The sequence below is a fragment of the Sus scrofa genome, chromosome 6 (assembly GCF_000003025.6).
Source record: "Sus scrofa isolate TJ Tabasco breed Duroc chromosome 6, Sscrofa11.1, whole genome shotgun sequence".
NCBI lineage: Eukaryota > Metazoa > Chordata > Mammalia > Artiodactyla > Suidae > Sus > Sus scrofa.
In genome coordinates, this window is record NC_010448.4 from 27,449,723 (window position 1) to 27,468,456 (window position 18,734).

Sequence of the window (18,734 nt, forward strand, 5' to 3'; positions counted from 1 at the left end):
GTGAGCAGTGATTCTTTATTTTCTTTCTTTTTATTTTTTCTTTTACGATCAAACTCTGGCATATGGAAGTTCCTGGGCTAGGGGTGGAATTGGAGCTGCAGCTGCTGGCCTGCACCATAGCTGAAGCAACTCGAGATCTGAGCTGCATCTGTGACCTACACTGAAGCTTGCAGCAACACTGGATCCTTAACCCACTGAGTGAGGCCAGGGATTGAACCCACATCCTCATGGAGACTACGTCAAGTCCTTAACCTGCTGATCCACAGTGGGAACTCCTGTTAAGCAGTGTTTGATTCTCTGTTACATAGATAATTTCCAATCAATTAAAGAATTGGTGCCTAAGACCCACTTAAAGTGGAAAAATGTTTAAATCATATCTGAACAATGGTAAGAGACAACTTCTGAATAATTAAGCAAGTAAGGCTGAGGCAACAGACAAAATGTTTTGCCCTTTGACCTAAAAAAACATTCAGACATCCTGAGAAGTAAAAATCAAAATAACCCACCAGTGGTTTCCAAAGGAGAAAGCTTGAGGGTGGGGAGATAGGCTGGGGGTTTGGGATGGAAATGCTAAAAATTGGGTTGTGATGATCATTGTACAACTATAAATGTAATAAAATTCATTGAGTTAAAAAAACAAAATAACTCAGCATATCATTTAAATCATACACATAGTGCTTAGGAAATAGTGATAGATAATGGACTAGATTCATTTACACTTTAAATTTTGCAAGGAATTTCCCTAATTACAAATTATTCTTATGCCTAAAGGAAACTTTGGGGTTTAAATAGGAAACTTCCTGCTATTGACCCTCTGGAATTTTCATTGTGGATCAGGAAAAAAAAAAGAAATTTAATTAAAATTATGCTTTATCTAAGTAGACATAGTCGTGACCTGACAAAGTCAAAGAATACCTTTGGGACTGAAGAATGACATGAAGCAATGAGCCAACAGGTTCATGAGCACAAGTGATCCTTCAGGCCCAGATACTAGATCAATTTGCCACAGCAACAGCATTTTAAGTATAATGGAGAAGGAGGTAGCATCATTTGAGTATCGTGATGGAGTACAAAAAGCGTAAGAAAAATAGAAATTTGAGATATAATAGTTTGCTTGGCGACTAGAAGAAAACTGAAACACAAACAATAAAAAACTGTTTTAAAGTTTTAAAAAGCAGAAGCAAATAAACATGCACCACAAAGAAGTGAACCTGACCGTATAATTTGGGAGTATTCAAAGTAACTGCATAATTAGCTTTTACAAGAAGAAACATTTTAATTAACAAACTGTCAAACACTGACTTAGTGTGTGGGAACCTCACTTGAACATCTTGGGAGTCTATCTATCTAAGTTCCAGGGAGAGACTTTCCACTGGGTAGGAATACGAAAATACAAGTGTTTCACATAGAATTCATTGCAATGTGATGTCAAAAAATGCCTAAAGGCTGATTATTTTTTTCTCTGACTTATATTCTTTGAGCTTAGTAAAGTAAAATCATATTTCTAAATAAAAATTTGATCTCATAAAGGAATTGTGTCCTACTAATCTACACACTGAAAATGTATGTTTTAATTGTTTGATGAGCTACAGCATCACAAAAAGTAATTAAAACAGTATCCCCATTGCCAAATTTCATGTCTCATGAGATCTTAGAAGAATATTTTACATTTTATATTTTCGACACATTGTGTTTTAAGTATATACAGTATTCAAACTAAAAACAGACAAGTCTTCTTCCAATCAAGGAGCAGCATACTTGGGGCATTTGGTCAGCTTGTGGTATTTGTGAGCAAGGTCCACAGCTTTCCGTCCTTGCTGAAAGGGGAAAGACCACAAAATTAAATTCCAGTGATTTCCCATTTTCTTAACTCCACTGAAAAGGTAATTTACTTCTTCTTCTGTAAAATTTTTACGAGCTCTTCTTTTTTCTGTAATTAATGAAAATTGAAGAATATATTAATACTTGCTGGAAAAAAATCTTGAGACCCAAAAAAGTACTTAAATTATGCTAAAGATATGGACTACACAATAAGAAAGCTCCATGCCTTGGCTACTCATCATGTAGAAATCCCCTTCAATTTTTAAAAAAACTGAGTGCCTATGATTAAGCATTAGATGCTATCCCTGTGATCTCTTCAATAAGGTAACTTAATCCTATTGTAATATTTGCAAAATCCTTCACTCAAGAAAACACAAAATTTTACAACATTCAACTGTTAATTCTCTCAACATTCCTGTGATGACAGTTAATAAACAGCTTACCTATCTTACAGATAGAGTCTTCCCAAAGGGCTCCATAACTTCATAGAATAGAAAAGAATATCAACACTTGTTACTTTAATTATCAGGCTTGATTAATATTTTTTAAAGAATAAGGGTATTTTTGGAGTTCCCGTCATGGCGCAGTGGTTAACTAATCTGACTAGGAACCATGAGGATGCAGGTTCGATCCCTGGCCTTGCTCAGTAGGTTAAGGATCTGGCGTTGCCATGAGTTGTGGTGTAGGTCACAGATGTGGCTCGGATCCCACGTTGCTGTGGCTCTGGTGTAGGCCAGTGGCTACAGCTCCGATTAGACCCCTAGCCTGGGAACCTCCATATGCTGCGGGAGCGGCCCTAGAAAAGGCAAAAAGGCAAAAAGCCAAAAAAAAAAAAGGGTACTTTTTTGAAATTTGCCTTAAAGAACATGTTCACTACCTATATGGGTGCTCTGCTTAATTAAAATTTTTTTTTTAATTTAATTTTATTTTTTTTGGTCTTTTTGCTATTTCTTGGGCCGCTCCTGCGGCATATGGAGGTTCCCAGGCTAGGGGTCTAATCAGAGCTGTAGCCGCTGGCCTACATCAGAGCCACAGCAACACAGGATCCGAGCCGCGTCTGCAACCTACACCACAGCTCACGGCAACGCCGGATCGTTAACCCACTGAGCAAGGGCAGGGACCGAACCGGCAACCTCATGGTTCCTAGTCGGATTCGTTAACCACTGCGCCACGACGGGAACTCCTTAATTAAAATTTTTAAAAATAGGCTGTACAATGAGGAAGGAAGTTTTTAACTATCTGGTTTTTAGGGATACTTTCTACAACAGAAATAATGCACTGCCGCTATCTGTAAACATAAATATTTTCTAGTGATGATTACCACGAAATAGTTTTTTTAGGCTTTCCTTTTTTTTTTTTTGGCTTTTTAGGGCCGCACCTGTGGCATTTGGAGGTTCCCAGGCTAGGAGTCCAATGGGAGCTACAGCTGACAGCCTTTGCCACAGCCACAAAGGATCCAAGCCTCGTCTGCAACCTACACCACAGCTCATGGCAACGCTGGATCCTTAACACACTGAGCAAGGCCAGGGATTAAACCTGCAACCTCATGGTTCCTAGTTGGGTTTGTTTCCACTGCACCACAACAGGAACTCCTCCTTTAAGCTTTTTAATTCATTGTTAGTGCATGCTATCCTTGTACATAGATGCTGATGAGGAGGGGCTTTGTGTTTCTATTTACTTAATAGGACCTGGAATCCTTGTATTGGGACAATCTTAGAAAATTTTGCCTTTGCAGGTCAGGACTGTTAGTCCATTTCTCCTAAGATAGGAGCTGCAGTTCAGATCTTTTAAAGTAGGAGAGAAAAACCTTAACAGCGGACAGCTAAGAAATCAATTAAAATAATGTCATTATTACTTAATGGTATTCCTTAAAATGCAAGCTCCATGAAGACTGGGATTTTTGTCTGTTTTATTCATCATTGTGTCCCCAGTGCCTAAAACGGTGACACAATAAATAGTAGGTGATCAATAAATATTTATTGAAAGAAAAAAGTTACTACTGGTAAAAACTATTTTAAAACTTACCAGTGAAGTTACTCCCTTTTGTTTTTGTTTTGGCCAAACACCTGTGGCCCACGGATGTTCCCAGTACCACAGCAGTGGCCCAAGCCGCTGCAATGGCAACACCAAATGCTTAACCTGCTTGCCACAGGGGAATGCCTCAGTGACGTTACTTCTTTTGAGTCTAGTGGAAAATTGTGGTTATCTCAAAAACAGATGATTTCAACTTCACTTGCTAAATGTTTTGAACTCATTATAATAAGGACCAGATAGTTTACTATAACATTCAGGATTTGGGGTCCTGGGGTTGTTCATGTAGCACCAATCACCACTTTTTCTTTGCAGTTGTGATCTCCCTGACTTTTACACTTCAATTAACATCTGTGCTCAAGTTTTCAAAAGTTACAGCAATAGAGTGAGTGGTGGGCAGCCTAGAAGGAGACAGCTCTCTACACCACAAGGCTCCCTTCTGTGGCTTCTTTAATTCTCTTCTTAATACTGATAGGGCATTAGGAAAAAAAAAAAAAAAAAAAAAAAAAAAAAAAAAAAAAAAAAAAAAAACAGGGAAAACTAGGCAAGATGGCTCAGTTCCAGAGACTTATTTTTCAAACCCTCTCAAGATCATCAATCCATCCTAAAAGAGAGCTTTGTTCCTAAGTTTCTTTAAATACTTAGATTGGTCCCTCCTCAAAATAGTCTCAAATTTGAATGTAACCAAATGAAAGGTGAAGGCGGGGGCGGGGGGGGGGGGGGGAGGCATGGAGGGGGTGAAGAATGGTAATATAGGAGTTCCCGTCATGGTGCAGCAGAAGCAAATCAAATTAGGAACCATGAGGTTTCAGGTTCGATCCCTGGCCTCACACAGTGGGTTAAGGATCTGGAGTAGCCGTGATCTGCGGTATAGGTCGAAGATTCAGTTAGGATCCTGCATTGCTGTGGCTGTGGCGTAGGCCAGCAGCTGTAGCCCTGATTAGACCCTCAGCCTGGGAACCTCCACATGCCACGGGGGCAGCCCTAAAAAGCAAAAAAAAAAAAAAAAAAAAAAAAAAGAGGCAATATATTAAGTATTCCTGACCTGCTTGTAAAAGAGATATAAGACCAATTTAATTACTAGCTCCTCAAGATGCCTTCCAAATTTGAAAAAAGGAGGCCAATTTATTAACTATTTGATTTTAGCTAAGGAATTCTAATAACAACAAAAATTACCCATTTTCTAGCAGTCTCTACAGAAAATATTATTTCAAAAAGTGGGCTACCCTATACTGGTATTGTAGTTAACTTTATTTTGTATGCAGAAATTTTTTTGTTTTAGGCCACACCTGTGGCATGTGGAAGTTCCTGGGCCAGGAATCAAATATGAACCGCACTTGTGGCAATGTCAGCTCCCTACCCTGCTGTGGCACAGTGGGATCTCCCTGTATGCAGAAATTTAACCTAGGAAAAGATCCAGTTACAAAAAGTAAACTTGAAATTTCTTTCAAGGTTTTGGCAGTGAAAATGGCCAAATAAAATTATGTGGCAAAATGTTTCCTGGATGAATCAGGCCCAAATGTCGTTGCAATAAGTAACATAATGGCTCTATAGATGTTTCTAATTTCTAGGTTACTTTGACAAGTAATGTACTCAACTGCTTACTCTTACTCTACAGATACTAATTCCATATGAACAGAAGAAAATGGTAATGTGATGTTCTTTAAGTCTTGTGATCAATTTGAAATGCTGATAAACCCTAAATGTTAACCTTATAGTTAAATAAAAACTCATGTAAATTAACTCATAGTTTAAGAAATGTTTGTTTGTTTGTTTTTCGTATTTTTTATTATATTTTTTTGTCTTTTTTGCTGTTTCCTTGGGCCGCTCCCACGGCATATGGAGCTTCCCAGGCTAGGGGTCGAATTGGAGCCGTAGCCACCGGCCTACGCCAGAGCCACAGCAACGCAGGATCCGAGCTGCGTCTGCAACCTACACCACAGCTCACGGCAACGCTGGATCGTTAACCCACTGAGCAAGGGCAGGGACCGAACTGGCAACCTCATGGTTCCTAGTTGGATTCGTTAACCACTGCACCACGACGGGAACTCCTAAGAAATGTTTTGATTTTTATGCAAGGTTCTAAGTTTCATACTATTTGTCTCTTTAATTTTGATTGTTTGAAATACTATAGATGTGAACCAAAATCTTCTGCAAAATCTTTCTGGAGCACTTGTGCATTGGAGAATAATTTTGTTCTTAAAATAGATCTGTGGATAGAACAGGGGCTTCTGGAGAAAGATGAGCTTGCGTTTGAATCTAAGCTCTGCCACTTGTCAATTCGCTGGCAAATTTTGGCTAATTTGGGATTTTCCTACTGCTCTGCAACCTAAAAGAAAACAAATTAAAGTGGGAAAAAATATCTTATTTTACAATGTTATTATATGAATTAAAGGAAATAATATCTATAAAACACCTAACACCTAGTAGGTTCTTGATAAATGTTAGTTTCCTCCTGTTCCTTTCCCAGCTGGAAAGCAATGCGTGAGCAAGCAACATGAAGAAGGGAAGGGGGAAGTCTCTTTTCTCAGGAAGTATGACTCTCATCAGAGCCAAGGGTTATTTAGAAACCATTAATGATGGAACCGAGATCAGTCATTCAGCTATTCTCTTCCTTTTTAGGAATATATGAAATTTAGGTTTATTTAAAAATCAAATATATTCACTTATTCCTCCAGGGGTAGAAGATTCATTAGTGAGTTGCCGTCGTCTACGTGGGGTCAGCAGGATTTCTGAAAAATATGGAAAACATTTACCTTTCTTAGAGTATCAATCTGAGTAGATCACATCAATCCCACTAGTATGCTATTTCTTTTTTTTCCCCCTTCTAATGGGAACCCGTGGGTGGATTAGAAAGAATATTTAAACCACCACAGACTAAATCTATTCCCTGGGAACATCTTAAATCGCAATTGCTCAGAGACAGATTTTCTTTTCAATGTTATTTTACCCTCTAGCTTTTAATATACTTAATGTTCTAGATCATAGTTCAGAAGGTATGGTCATAATTACAGTTTTAAAGCTGCTGAATTAATTACTTTTGTTACAGATAAGTGATTTCCTTAGTTCACTTTTATATCTGTCTTCAGCCTCCACAATGACTTTGTGACGATCACATTGGTATGGGCAAGAGTGCAAGACCTTGCTAAAATTTCGGCTATTCAGGGATTTTCCTATTGCTATACAACCTAAAAGAAAACAAAGTGATGTACAGATGTTACAAAATATATAATAACAAATCTATGAAAGCAAACATCTTAATGATGGTAACTGAAGTAAAATCAGGAACTTAATTATAAATATGTTACAAAACTCAAAGGTGGAGTTCTGTTGTGGCTCAGTGGTAATGAACCCGACTGCTATCTGTGAGAATGCAGATTCGATCCCTGGTCTCACTTGGTAGGTTAAGGATCTGGCATTGCCGTGAGTTGCGGCATGGGTCACAGAAGTAGCTGGGATCTGACATTGATTGCTGTGGCTGTGGTGTAGGCCAGCAGCTGCAGCTGCAATTCGACCCCTAACCTGGAAACTTCCATATGCTGGGGTGTGGCCCTAAAAATACCAAAAAAAAAAAAAAAAAAAGAAACTCAAAGTCATGTGATGCTGTAATAAAGACAACAGATACAATACAGTGAAATAAGTGTCACCACAGAGGTGTGAACCGAGTCATAGTGATATACAAAAAGCAGCATCTAGCTTGGCCTGATTCTGAGCAGGAGTACCATCAGGAAAGATATCCAAAAGAAGTTACTCATGCTCAGTCATCATTTAAAAAAAAATGTTTTGGCATTCCTGTTGTGGCTCAGTGGATTAAGAATCTGACTAATATCCATGAAGATGCAGGTTTGATCCCTGGCCCCACTTAGTGGGTTGAGGATCCAGCATTGCCAAAAGCTGTGATTTGAGATGTGGCCTGGATCCTGTGTTGCTGTGGCTGGAGTGTAGGCTTCAGCTTCAGCTCCAATTCAGCCCCTAGCCCAAGAACTTCCACATGCTGTAGGTGTGGCCCTAAAAAAGACAGGTTTTTTTTTTTTTTTTTTTTTTTTTGGTCTTTTCTAGGGCCGCATCCACGGCACATGGAAGTTCCCAGGCTAGGGGTCTAATCAGAGCTGCAGCCACTGGCCTACACCAGAGCCACATCAATGCAGGATCCTAGCCGCATCTGCAACCTACACCACAGCTCATGGCAACGCCGGATCCTTAACCCACTGAGTGAGGCCAGGGATTGAACCCAAAACTTCATGGTTCCTAGTCAGATTCGTTAACCACTGAGCAACAGCAGGAACTCTGACTGTAAACTTCTTGTAATGAGGACTGAGTTCTATTTATCTTTGATCCCAGTGCCATCCACAGAATAAGCACGCCCTAAGTGTCTGTGAAGTGAATGGTCACTGAGGGAGCAAAGGAACTAGGAAACATCTCAAGTAGACTAAGGGATGAAAGGGAGTTAACAATTATAAAGCATCCACTCTGCCAACTGGAATTTTTTTGGGGGGGGAATACTTTTGACTAGAGGTTCCCAAAATTTCTTACTCTTTGGCATCCTTAAGATCTTGGTGATTTCTTTATGCACCCTTAGGCCAAAAGGAATACCAATTGTTCTGTTAGGTCCAAAACAGTAAGTATTTATGTTCTAAAACTTAGCAGTTATTTGAAAAACTAACAGACCGTAATTTTACGTATATATTTGTATTTCATTCTTATTGATTACAATTACTTCCTAATGGTATGTGTGCAACAACTGGTACAAAACCTGGAATCAAACTGGACATCAACACTTTCACTCCCTTCTCCATACTGATTTTCACATGGTGCTTGCTTTTCAAAAATCACAACAACCACTGAAAACCCAGTTCCACAAAGACATGACATCATCAAAAAGGATAGTTCATGTGGTCTCTGAAAGATGTTGACTATTTTGTAACTTAAAATATTGTGTAGTGGTGGCCTTGTGAGTTCACTGCAGAGCCCCATGGAGCCTGGGTGGACAGTTGGGATCTGTGGCTTTAAACTACTGAGAGAGGATTTCAAGGAATGATAGTCAACAGTAAAGAGATATAAAGAGGATAAGAATTTTTTTAAAGTCATTAGTTTGGGGGTAAAAAAAGAGGCTTCAGGAAAGATTAAATTTAGTAGAAAGGCAATAGAAGAAGCTAGATTGCAGGTAATTAGAAGGGAATGAATATGCTGAAAGAGAAAAGCAAGAGCAGCAATCTGGTAATAGATGATGGAAGAATGAATAGGTGAATACTTGGAGGGATAGCAAATCACAAATTTTTTTTTAAATATGATATTTGAACATAGTATAAGGTGAGACAACAGGAGTTAATGAATAGAAAGGAGAAAGCCTACACAAAGATTAAAATGGGGAGGAAGGAGTTCCCATCGTGGTGCAGCAGAAACAAATCCGACTAGGAACCATGAGGTTGTGGCTTCAACCCCTGGCCTCGCTCAGTGGGTTAAGGATCCGGCATTGCCGTGAGCTGTGGTGTAGGTCGCAGATGTGGGTCGGACCTGGCTCTGGCATAGGCTGGCAGCAACGTCTCCCATTAGACCCCTAGCCTGGGAACCTCCACATGCCATGGGTGTGGCCCTAAAAAGGACAAAAAGACAAAAAAAAAAAAAAAAAGGAGGGGGGAAAGAGATGGAATTTGCTTTTATTTAATTTTTGTAATTTTTTCTTTTTCTTTTTTTTTTTTTGCTTTTTAGGGCTGCCCCCATGGCATATGGAAGTTTCCAGGCGAGGGGTCAAATCACAGCACAGCCACAGAAACTTGAGATGTGAACCATGTCTTCAACCTACACCACAGCTGACAACAATGCTGGATGTTTAACTCACTGAGCAAGGCCAGGGATTGAACCCATGTCCTTGTGGATACTACTCGGGTTCGTTACTGCTGAACCACAATAGGAACTCTGAGATGGGATTTGGATTACAGCTATTTACCAGTTTTAGAGTAAAAGAGGTACACTCTTCACTTAAGATATTAGGACAGTAATATTTTGAGCCTAAAGAGGAATAGCCTCAATTTGCTCCAGAAAGGTGCAGAGTGCAAAAGTAAGAGTAAACAAAGAGGAAATACTAGAATATGAAGGAGAAAAATTGATGGAATAATCACTGTGGGCCCTGGAAAAAAATAAACAATGGGACATAGAACACTACAAACATATATTTATTATAAACATAATGAATGTATTAATTTGAATGTTTCGTGATAGCTCAGATTATTATTTCTCCAAAGGAAATGAAGTTTAAATCACGCAGGTAGAACTATTACAAATTCTAGGAGTTCCCATCATGGCTCAGTGGTAACCAATGTGACCAGTATATGCCTCGCTCAGGGGGTTAAGGATCCAGCATTGCTGTGAGCTGTGGTGTATGTTGCAGACACGGCTCCGATCCTGCACTGCTGTGGCTGTGGCAGCTGCAGCTCCAGTTTGACCCCTAGCCTGGGAACTTCCATATACCACAAGGGTGGCCCTAAAAAGACAAAAAAAAAAAAAAAATCTAGTTAACTAATACCATATAAAGCTTTAGTTATGAAATAACTACAATAAAAAAAATATTTACCTGAACATCTGTACTTCAACTTTTTGGAACAATTATCTGTCTCTAGAAAACTGATGACTTCTTTATTTATTATATCTGAACATAGCATAAATGGATCTGGGGAAAAATTGCAAAATACAAGTTATTTTTGATTAGTGAAAAGGACCTGACATTTAAAGGATTAATTAATCCTCATGATTTCCATAAATTTTTTTTTTTTTATCTTTTTACCATTTCTTGGGCTGCTCCCGCAGCACATGGAGGTTCCCAGGCTAGAGGTCTAATCGGAGCTGTAGCCACCGGCCTATGCCAGAGCCACAGCAACATGGGATTCGAGCAGTGTCTGCAACCTACACTACAGCTCACAGCAACGCCGGATCCTTAACCCACTGAACAAGGCCAGGGATCGAACCTGCAACCTTATGGTTCCTAGTTGGATTCGCTAACATAAACAGAAAGGCTCTGGATATCAATAAAAAATGACTGAGGCGGAGCTCCCGTCGTGGCGCAGTGGAAGCGAATCCGACTAGGAACCAGGAGGTTTCGAGCTCAATCCCTGGCCTTGCTCAGTGGGTTAAGGCTCTGGAGCTGCCATGAGCTGTGGTGTAGGTCGCAGACATGGCTTGGATCTGGCGTTGCTGTGGCTGGCAGCTGTAGCTCTGATGAGACCCGTAGTCTGGGAACCTCCACATGCCATGGGTGTAGCCCTAAAAAGCAAAAAAAAAAAAAAAAAAAGCGAAAAACCACAACAAAAAAAGAAGACAACTAAGGCATTTATACCTGAAAGAGAGTCAAAGACATGGCTTATATGTTAGAGGACATATATACCAATGTACCTTTTTAACTAAATTAACTACCTAAATGTGTTTTGTTGAAAAATCAAAGAAGAAACATTTTTAGTCATACCTGTAACTGGTAACTGCTGTTTTGTGTTCTTGGCAGTAGGAATTGGATGTTTAAAAATATGGTCACTAAAAGAAAATTGACACTAGATTACTAAAGTAAACATTGTTTGGTGTATAAGCAAATGTTTCTGTAAGCAGTGGTGTGATTCTGGTGTTTGGCAGGCAGAAGGAGCTAAGCCAGGATCTACCAAAATCTACCAAATTCTGCCAAAGTATGGTATGCAATGGTTACAGCCTTGTTTCTAAAAGTAGAATTAACGCTATAAATAAAATAAATATAACAACAAGGACATACTGTGTGTGTGTGTGTGTGTGTGTGTAGATATTACTGAATCAATTTGGTATATACCAGAAACATTGTAAATCAACTATACTTCAACTTAAAAAAAAAAAAAGTGGCGTTAAACAAGACTCCAGAGGGCAATAATACTGATACCACCAGTACATGGAAGAAAAAGTTACAAAAAAGGAAAATAGGAAGGGATGAGAGCAAAAAAGAGGACAAATTCAGTGGGCTAGAGGGCAAGAAGGCTGGCCCAAGAGCCTATCTCACTACTTTCCAATTCCACATTACTGAGTTAAAATTAACATCAAGAGAGTTCCCGTCGTGGCTCAGTGGTTAACAAACCCAGCTAGGAACCATGAGGTTGCGGGTTCAATCCCTGACCTTGCTCAGTGGGTTAAGGATCTGGCATTGCCATGAGCTGTGGTGTAGCTTGCAGTCGAGGCTCAGATCCTGCGTTGCTGTGGCTGTGGCTGTGGCCGGCGGCTACAGCTCCAATTAGACCCCTAGCCTGGGAACCTCCATATGCTGCAGGAGCAGCCTTAGAAAAGACAAAAAAAAAAAAAAAAAAAATTAACATCAAGAATGGTTTTGAAGGAGTTCTCATCATGGTTCAGAGGAAATGAATCTGACTAGTATCCATGATGACTTAGGTTTGATCCCTCACCTCACTCAGTGGGTAAGGATCCAGCATTGCTGTGAGCTGTGGTATAGGCTGCACACTTGGCTTGGATCTGGCGTAGCTGTGGCTGTGGCGTAGGCCAGCGGCTACAGCTCTGATTCAACCCCTCGCCTGGGAACCTCCATATGCCATGGATGTGGTCCTAAAAAGTCAAAAAAAAAGAGAATATTTTTGAAAAGGAAAAAGGGGGTGTGATGATGTAATCCATTTTTCTAATACTTGGTTTACCCTGAAATCTTCCCAGAACCTAACAGCATCCTCTTCAGTTTCCCTCTTAGCCCAGAACTATCAGAAGAGCAGAGAAGAAACGCTACAATCCCAAATGCAGCTGCACAGGCTACTGGTGAGGGAGAAAGGACATGTACTGGAGGTGAGGTACAGGGAACAAATGAAAAGGCAAGCCTAAGCCGGATTTTCATCACATCTTACTCTCTTTCATCAAATTAAACTTACAAACTGGCTTTTGTTACACTGCTGATGGATTATCAATACGTGCATTGTTATTTCAGGCATAGAGGGTCAATTTACCTTTTCTGAGTATCCGTTCTAAAATTCAAATCTGATCGTGTCCCTCAATTTAAAATCGTCAAAGGCTCCCTACACCTTATGAGTTAAAACAGAAAATCTTCAGTATTACATGCAAGGCGCTAGATGAACTGGCCCATTCTGGCCCATCCAAACTCCTTTCCCAACATTTCCTACATTAGGCTCCTCCCAAAACCATGTTTTATCATTTCTAAACCCCCGTGCTCAACAGTGTGGCACACTGTACTGCACACAAAAAAATACAGGCTGAATAAGTAAAGTTAGGAACAATTATTAAACTATACCTGGATTGAGAAACAAAATTCTTTTTTTCAGAAGTTGGTCCTTCATGGGAATTTTGATTGCAGCTTGAAATAGCTTTACATAAGGTCTTATTTTGCCCACTCTCCCTATAACAAGCATTAACAGGATTTGCACTCTTTAATAGGGTCTTCATTTGATCATCATTTGTACATGCTTTAGACATGACTTCATGGCACTTATAACCCTGAAGCTTTCTAGACTGGCTTTTATCCTTATCTTCTGCTTTGGGACCGCCACCACTTCTATCTGCATGGAGGTCTTTCAATGTATTTTGAATATTTATGTTCATAGATGAAACATTATCCTTATATTTTTCTCTTTGCATTTTTTCCTATAATGTAAAAATAAAAAGTAAATAATTTCAAAATAATCATTTGCTTTTTAATCTAACTTACACACTCTTTAAATAATGCAGAAGTTTATGATTGTCAATAGACTATACATAATTAAAGATGTAGTTTACATTAGCAAGAAAGGAGAGTATATTCATTCAATGATCTGGGGACAATTGGATAGCCATTCAAAAGATAAACCAAGGGAGTTTCCACTGTGGCTCGGCAGGTTATAAACCCAACTAGTATACATGAGAATGTGGGTTCAATCCCTGGCCTCGCTCAGTGGGCTAAGGATCCAGCACTGCTGTTAGCTGTGGTGTGCAGTGCAGACATGGCTCAGATCCTGTGCTGCTGTGACTGTGGTGTAGGCCTGCAGCTGCAGCTCTGGTTTGACCCCTAGCCTGGGAATTTCCATATGCCACAGATACGGCCCTAAAAAGAAAAAAAAAAACTAAATCTATATCTCACAATTTATACAAAAATAAAGTCAAAATCAACTAAATATTGAAATAAAAAAAATGAAATATGTTTTAAAAGAAATGATGATATTTTAATATTCCCAATGGAACATCTTTCCAAGTTTACACAAAATCAGTAAATCATAAGAGAAAAAACATACTTTACCACACAAAAAAATTTTTTAAATTCTGCTAGAGACCAATAACAATATGGGGGGGCAGACAGGGAAACTCGGGGAAAAAAAGGACCAGAAGCAAAATCAAATGATAATCAAAACAGCTGAAAGGAATATGTATAAATCATACCTCAAGATATAATTTTTCTAATAACATTTATAAAAAACTCTTACAATGAAGTATGAAAAAGAGCGATTACAGGATAGAAACATAGGCAAATGAGACGAAGAGTTCACAGGAATGGAAATATAAATAGTTCTTACATGTACGACAAATGCTCCATCTCACTTTAACAAGAGAAATAAACATTAAAGCCACATTGAGATATCTTTCTTCATTTACGACACTGGCAAAAATCAAAAGGGTGTAGGGAAACATTCTTGAACATCATGAGTGGGAACGTAAAATGGCACAATCTGTGGAGAAACGATTTGACAATACCTTTCATGATAAAAACTGTGTGTATCTTTTAAAAAATCCTCTAGATATATTTTTATGTGTCAAATGTCAACAGTAACTACAGTATGGTTTGTAATAGCTAAAAATTAGAAATAACCTGAATGTTCATCAGAAAGCAAACTAGCATATCCACCAGTGGAATACTGTGCAACTGTAAAATAGATAAATAAATCACTAGGGCTTCCACATAAAGATGATGACTTTAACATCCATATTTATTTTTAGTAGTTCCAAAAAAAATTAGAACATAAGTAGAACAACAGTTTTTAAAAAGGCATAGGAGTTCTCACTGTGGTGCAATGGGTTAAGGATCCAGTATTGTCTCTGCAGTGGCTTGGGTTGCCATGGAGGCACAGGTTCGATCCCAGCCCATTACAGTTGGTTAAGGATCTGGCATTGCTGCAGTTGTGGCATAGGTTACAGCTGTGGCTTACTTTGATCACTGGTCCAGGAACTTCCATGTGCTGCAGGTGTAGCAAAACAAACAAACAGCCTAAACCCACAAGGAAAAATGAAATAAAGGGCACAAAATTGCCGAAGCTGGAAAGTAGATATGTGAATGACAGTCTACTTAGTGAACTTGATAAAGTTGAAGTTGATAAAGCAGACTTAAAAGCTGACAATGGGAAAAGCCAAGTAATGACCTAAAATATGCTGCCAAACTTTCAAAAGACTTAGGAATTGGAGGTATAGTGAAGGTGGGGTTAAAAACAGGAAGACTGGATGAGTTTAAGAAGTAGCTGGGTTACTAGATCTGATCCCCAAATACACCCACTTTGCAGGCAGCTGACTGACATCAAAAGGCCTTCTCCCCCACCAAGATCACAAGATTAATCTCTGGAGGGGATAAAACAGAGTATTTACACTGGAGAACACTAAGCAAAGGTAAAGCCAGAATACTATCAAGAAACAAAGACTAAGAAAATATTTACATACTGAATACTAAGACTTCCAAGCTCTCTGCCCCCATTTATTTATTTCTTTTAAATGGCTGCACCTGCAGCATATGAAAGTTCCTGTGCCAGCAACTGAATCTGAACCACAGCTGTGACCTACACTGCAGCTGCGGCAATGCCAGATCCTTCAACCCACTGCGCCAGGCCAGGGATCAAACCCATGCCTCTGCAGCCACCAGAGCTGCAGCAATCAGGTTCTTAACCCACTTTGACACAGCAGGAACTCCCCCCTGCCCCCATTTTGATTCCAGCATCCTTGTTGTCAATTTCTAGGCAGGAGATTAGATATTAGAGGTTCTCCAAAAAATAACCCACTAATTAATTGAACAAGAATTCACAGCCAAAAATTTTCCAGGAAAGGGTCTTCCCGTTGTGACTCAGTGGGTAACAAAACTGACTAGTATCTATGAGGATGCATGCAGGTTCTATGCCTGGTCTCACTCAGTGGGTTAAGGATCCACTGAGCTATAGTGTAGTTCACAGACACGGCTTAGATCCCATGTGGCTGTGGTGTAAGCTGGCAGCTGCAGCTATGATTCAACCCCTAGCCTGGGAACTTCCATATGCCACAGGGGAAGCCCTAAAAACCAAATAAAATAAAATAAAATTCCAGGAAGGCTTTTAGCATATGATTTTTACATATTAGTAGCAATCAAAGAACACCAGAAATCTGAAGAAAGCTAGAGGCCAAGAAACCAAAATAAACAACAATCAAAAAACACCTCAGAGGAGAAAGATGAAATACAGAGTAGGGAGAAAAAAAAAACAACTAAAAGTGAGTATTGGGGAGTTCCCTGGTGGTCTAGTGGTTAGGATTTGGGGCTTTTACCACTGCAGCCCAGGTTCAATCCCTGGTCTGTGAACTGAGATCCCACATCAAGCTGCTGCATGATTTTTAAAAAATTTTTTAAAAATTAGGAGTTCCCGTTGTGGCTCAGTGGTTAACGAATCCGACTAGGAACCATGAAGTTGCAGGTTCGATCCCTGGCCTTGCTCAGTGGGTTGGGGATCTGGCGGGTTGCCGTGAGCTGTGGTGTAGGTTGCAGACGTGGCTCAGATCCCGCGTTGCTGTGGCTCTGACGTAGGCTGATGGCTGCAGCTCTGATTAGACCCCTAGCCTGGGAATCTCCATATGCCGCAGGAGCGGCCCTAGAAAAAGGCAAAAGGACAAAAAAAAAAAAAAAAAAGAAAGAAAAAATTTTTTTTTAAATTACAAGAAAAATGAGAATTATATCAACTACTCTTCAATTTACAAATTATAAGAATGAAACAAGAATTGTGCCTTTTCATGGGTGGTGTAAAGGAGCACAGATGGAGTGCCATGAAGGCTAGATGCTAGAGTATAAGGTGGTGAAGCACTACCTGCCTACCCCTGAGTGCCGTTCACCACCCCTCTATCGCGTGTGAATCTCTGCACCATAATTGTGTTGTTGCCAAGTCCCACTTCTGGTACTTTGTGTCTCAGCTAAAGAAGATGAAGTCTTGGGGGAAAACAGTCTATTTTGGATGCGTGTTTGAGAAATCTCCCCCACAGATGAAGAACTTTGACATCGGGCTGTGCTATGACTTGCACAGAGCACCCACAACATGTACCAGGAGTACTGGGACCTGACCAGAGCAGGCACCCTCACCCAGTGCTACTAAGACATGGGCGCTCAGCATAACACCTCAGCCCACTCAGTCCAGATTGTGAAGGTCAAGGAGATCACATATGGCAAGCCCCATCAACCAGCAGTCAAGCATTTCCACGACCCCAAGATAAAGTTCCCACTACCCATTGGGTCCTGCATCATCAGCACAAGCCACACATCACCACCAAGAGGCCCAGCATCTTTCAGATGTGGGGGCTCCTTGTTCTTAGGTTTGCCCAAATAAACTCCTTGGGAAAACCAGGGGGAAAATGAGAATTATCATTGATATATTTAAGAGAAAAATGCCCAGTGAAGTCTTAATTCCATGAATAAGTTCAACAAATAAATAATAGGGTTTTAGAAAAAGAGGAAAGAGGAGTTCCCATCATGGCTCAGTGATTAATGAATCTGACTAGCATCCATAATGACACAGGTTTGACTCCTGGCCTTGCTCAGTGGGTTAAGGATCCGGCATCTCCATGAGCTGTGGTGTAGGTAGCCTGGGAATCTCCATATGCCATGGGAGTGGCCCTGAAAAACAACAAAAACAAAACAAACAAAAAAAAAAGATTAAAAAAAAAGGAGGAAAGAGAAAACAGGGAAGCAATCATCATAGCTCAACAGCATAACGCTATAAACTTTGTCATAACTGAAAGACACATGTTGACAGATTGAAAGTGTCTACTAAGTATACAACACAATGAATGAAAAGAGACTGATACCAAAGACACCTCACTGGAAAATTATATGAGCTTCCAAAGGGAGAACATAAGTCGCACCAAAGGATTAGAATGGCTTTGGACCTCAAGACCAACACTGGAAACTACAAGACTGAGGAGTAACATGTTTAATATACTGAGGCAAGATGCTTTCCAATCCTCCAAACTGTATGCTTAAAATGTGTAATTATCATTGTGTGTAAATATTATTTTAATAAAAAATATTTGGGGGGAGTTCTTGTCATGGCTCAGCAGAAATGAATCTGACTAGCATCTGTGAGGAAGCAGGTTCAATCCCTGGCCTTGATCAGTGGGTTAAGGATCCAGCATTGCCATGAACTGTGGTGCAGGTCATGGATGCGGCTTGGATCTGGCATGGCTGTGGCTGTGGTGTAGGCCAGCAGCTGAGCTCCGATTTGATCCCTAGCCTGGGAACCTCCATATGCTGTGGGTGCAGCCCTATAAAGACAAAAAAAGGTATATATTTTTTGGAAAAAAGACAACTGTTTAAAGCAAAAACAATAACATTACTAGGCAGTTTATAACAAATGTAGCAGTAAAATGGCAATAACACAAAGAACAAATGCAAATGTAAGCATACCATTGCAAAGACCTTACAATATTACATAAGAGGAATATTATTTAAATATAGACTATGATACATTAAAGATACATATAAGAACCTTAAAGCAATCACTAAAAAAACCAAGAATGTTTAGCCAGTAATCTAAGATGAGATATAATATTTTATTTTATTTTATTTATTTATTTGTCTTTTTTGCTATTTCTTTGGGCCGCTCCTGCAGCACATGGAAGTTCCCAGGCTAGGGGTCAAATCGGAGCTGTGGCCTCCGGTCTACGCCAGAGCCACAGCAACG

The 18,734-nt window shown here is 39.8% G+C and overlaps 1 protein-coding gene and 1 pseudogene across 2 annotated transcripts in view; one reads left to right on the forward strand and one right to left on the reverse strand.

The window, feature by feature from the left end:
- TERB1 (telomere repeat binding bouquet formation protein 1) overlaps positions 1,201–18,734 on the reverse strand; it is a 59,047-nt gene continuing 41,513 nt past the window's right edge. For both annotated transcript variants that reach the window (XM_021094009.1, XM_021094007.1), the window contains 6 exons: positions 13,103–13,452; positions 11,309–11,373; positions 10,424–10,519; positions 6,891–7,040; positions 6,519–6,584; positions 1,201–1,930 (listed from right to left, as the gene is read on the reverse strand). In XM_021094009.1, coding sequence (XP_020949668.1) covers positions 1,743–1,930; positions 6,519–6,584; positions 6,891–7,040; positions 10,424–10,519; positions 11,309–11,373; positions 13,103–13,452 — 915 coding nt within the window. In that variant the 3' untranslated portion in view covers positions 1,201–1,742. The remainder of the gene's footprint in view (positions 1,931–6,518; positions 6,585–6,890; positions 7,041–10,423; positions 10,520–11,308; positions 11,374–13,102; positions 13,453–18,734) is intronic.
- LOC110260938 lies at positions 16,738–17,588 on the forward strand (annotated as a pseudogene).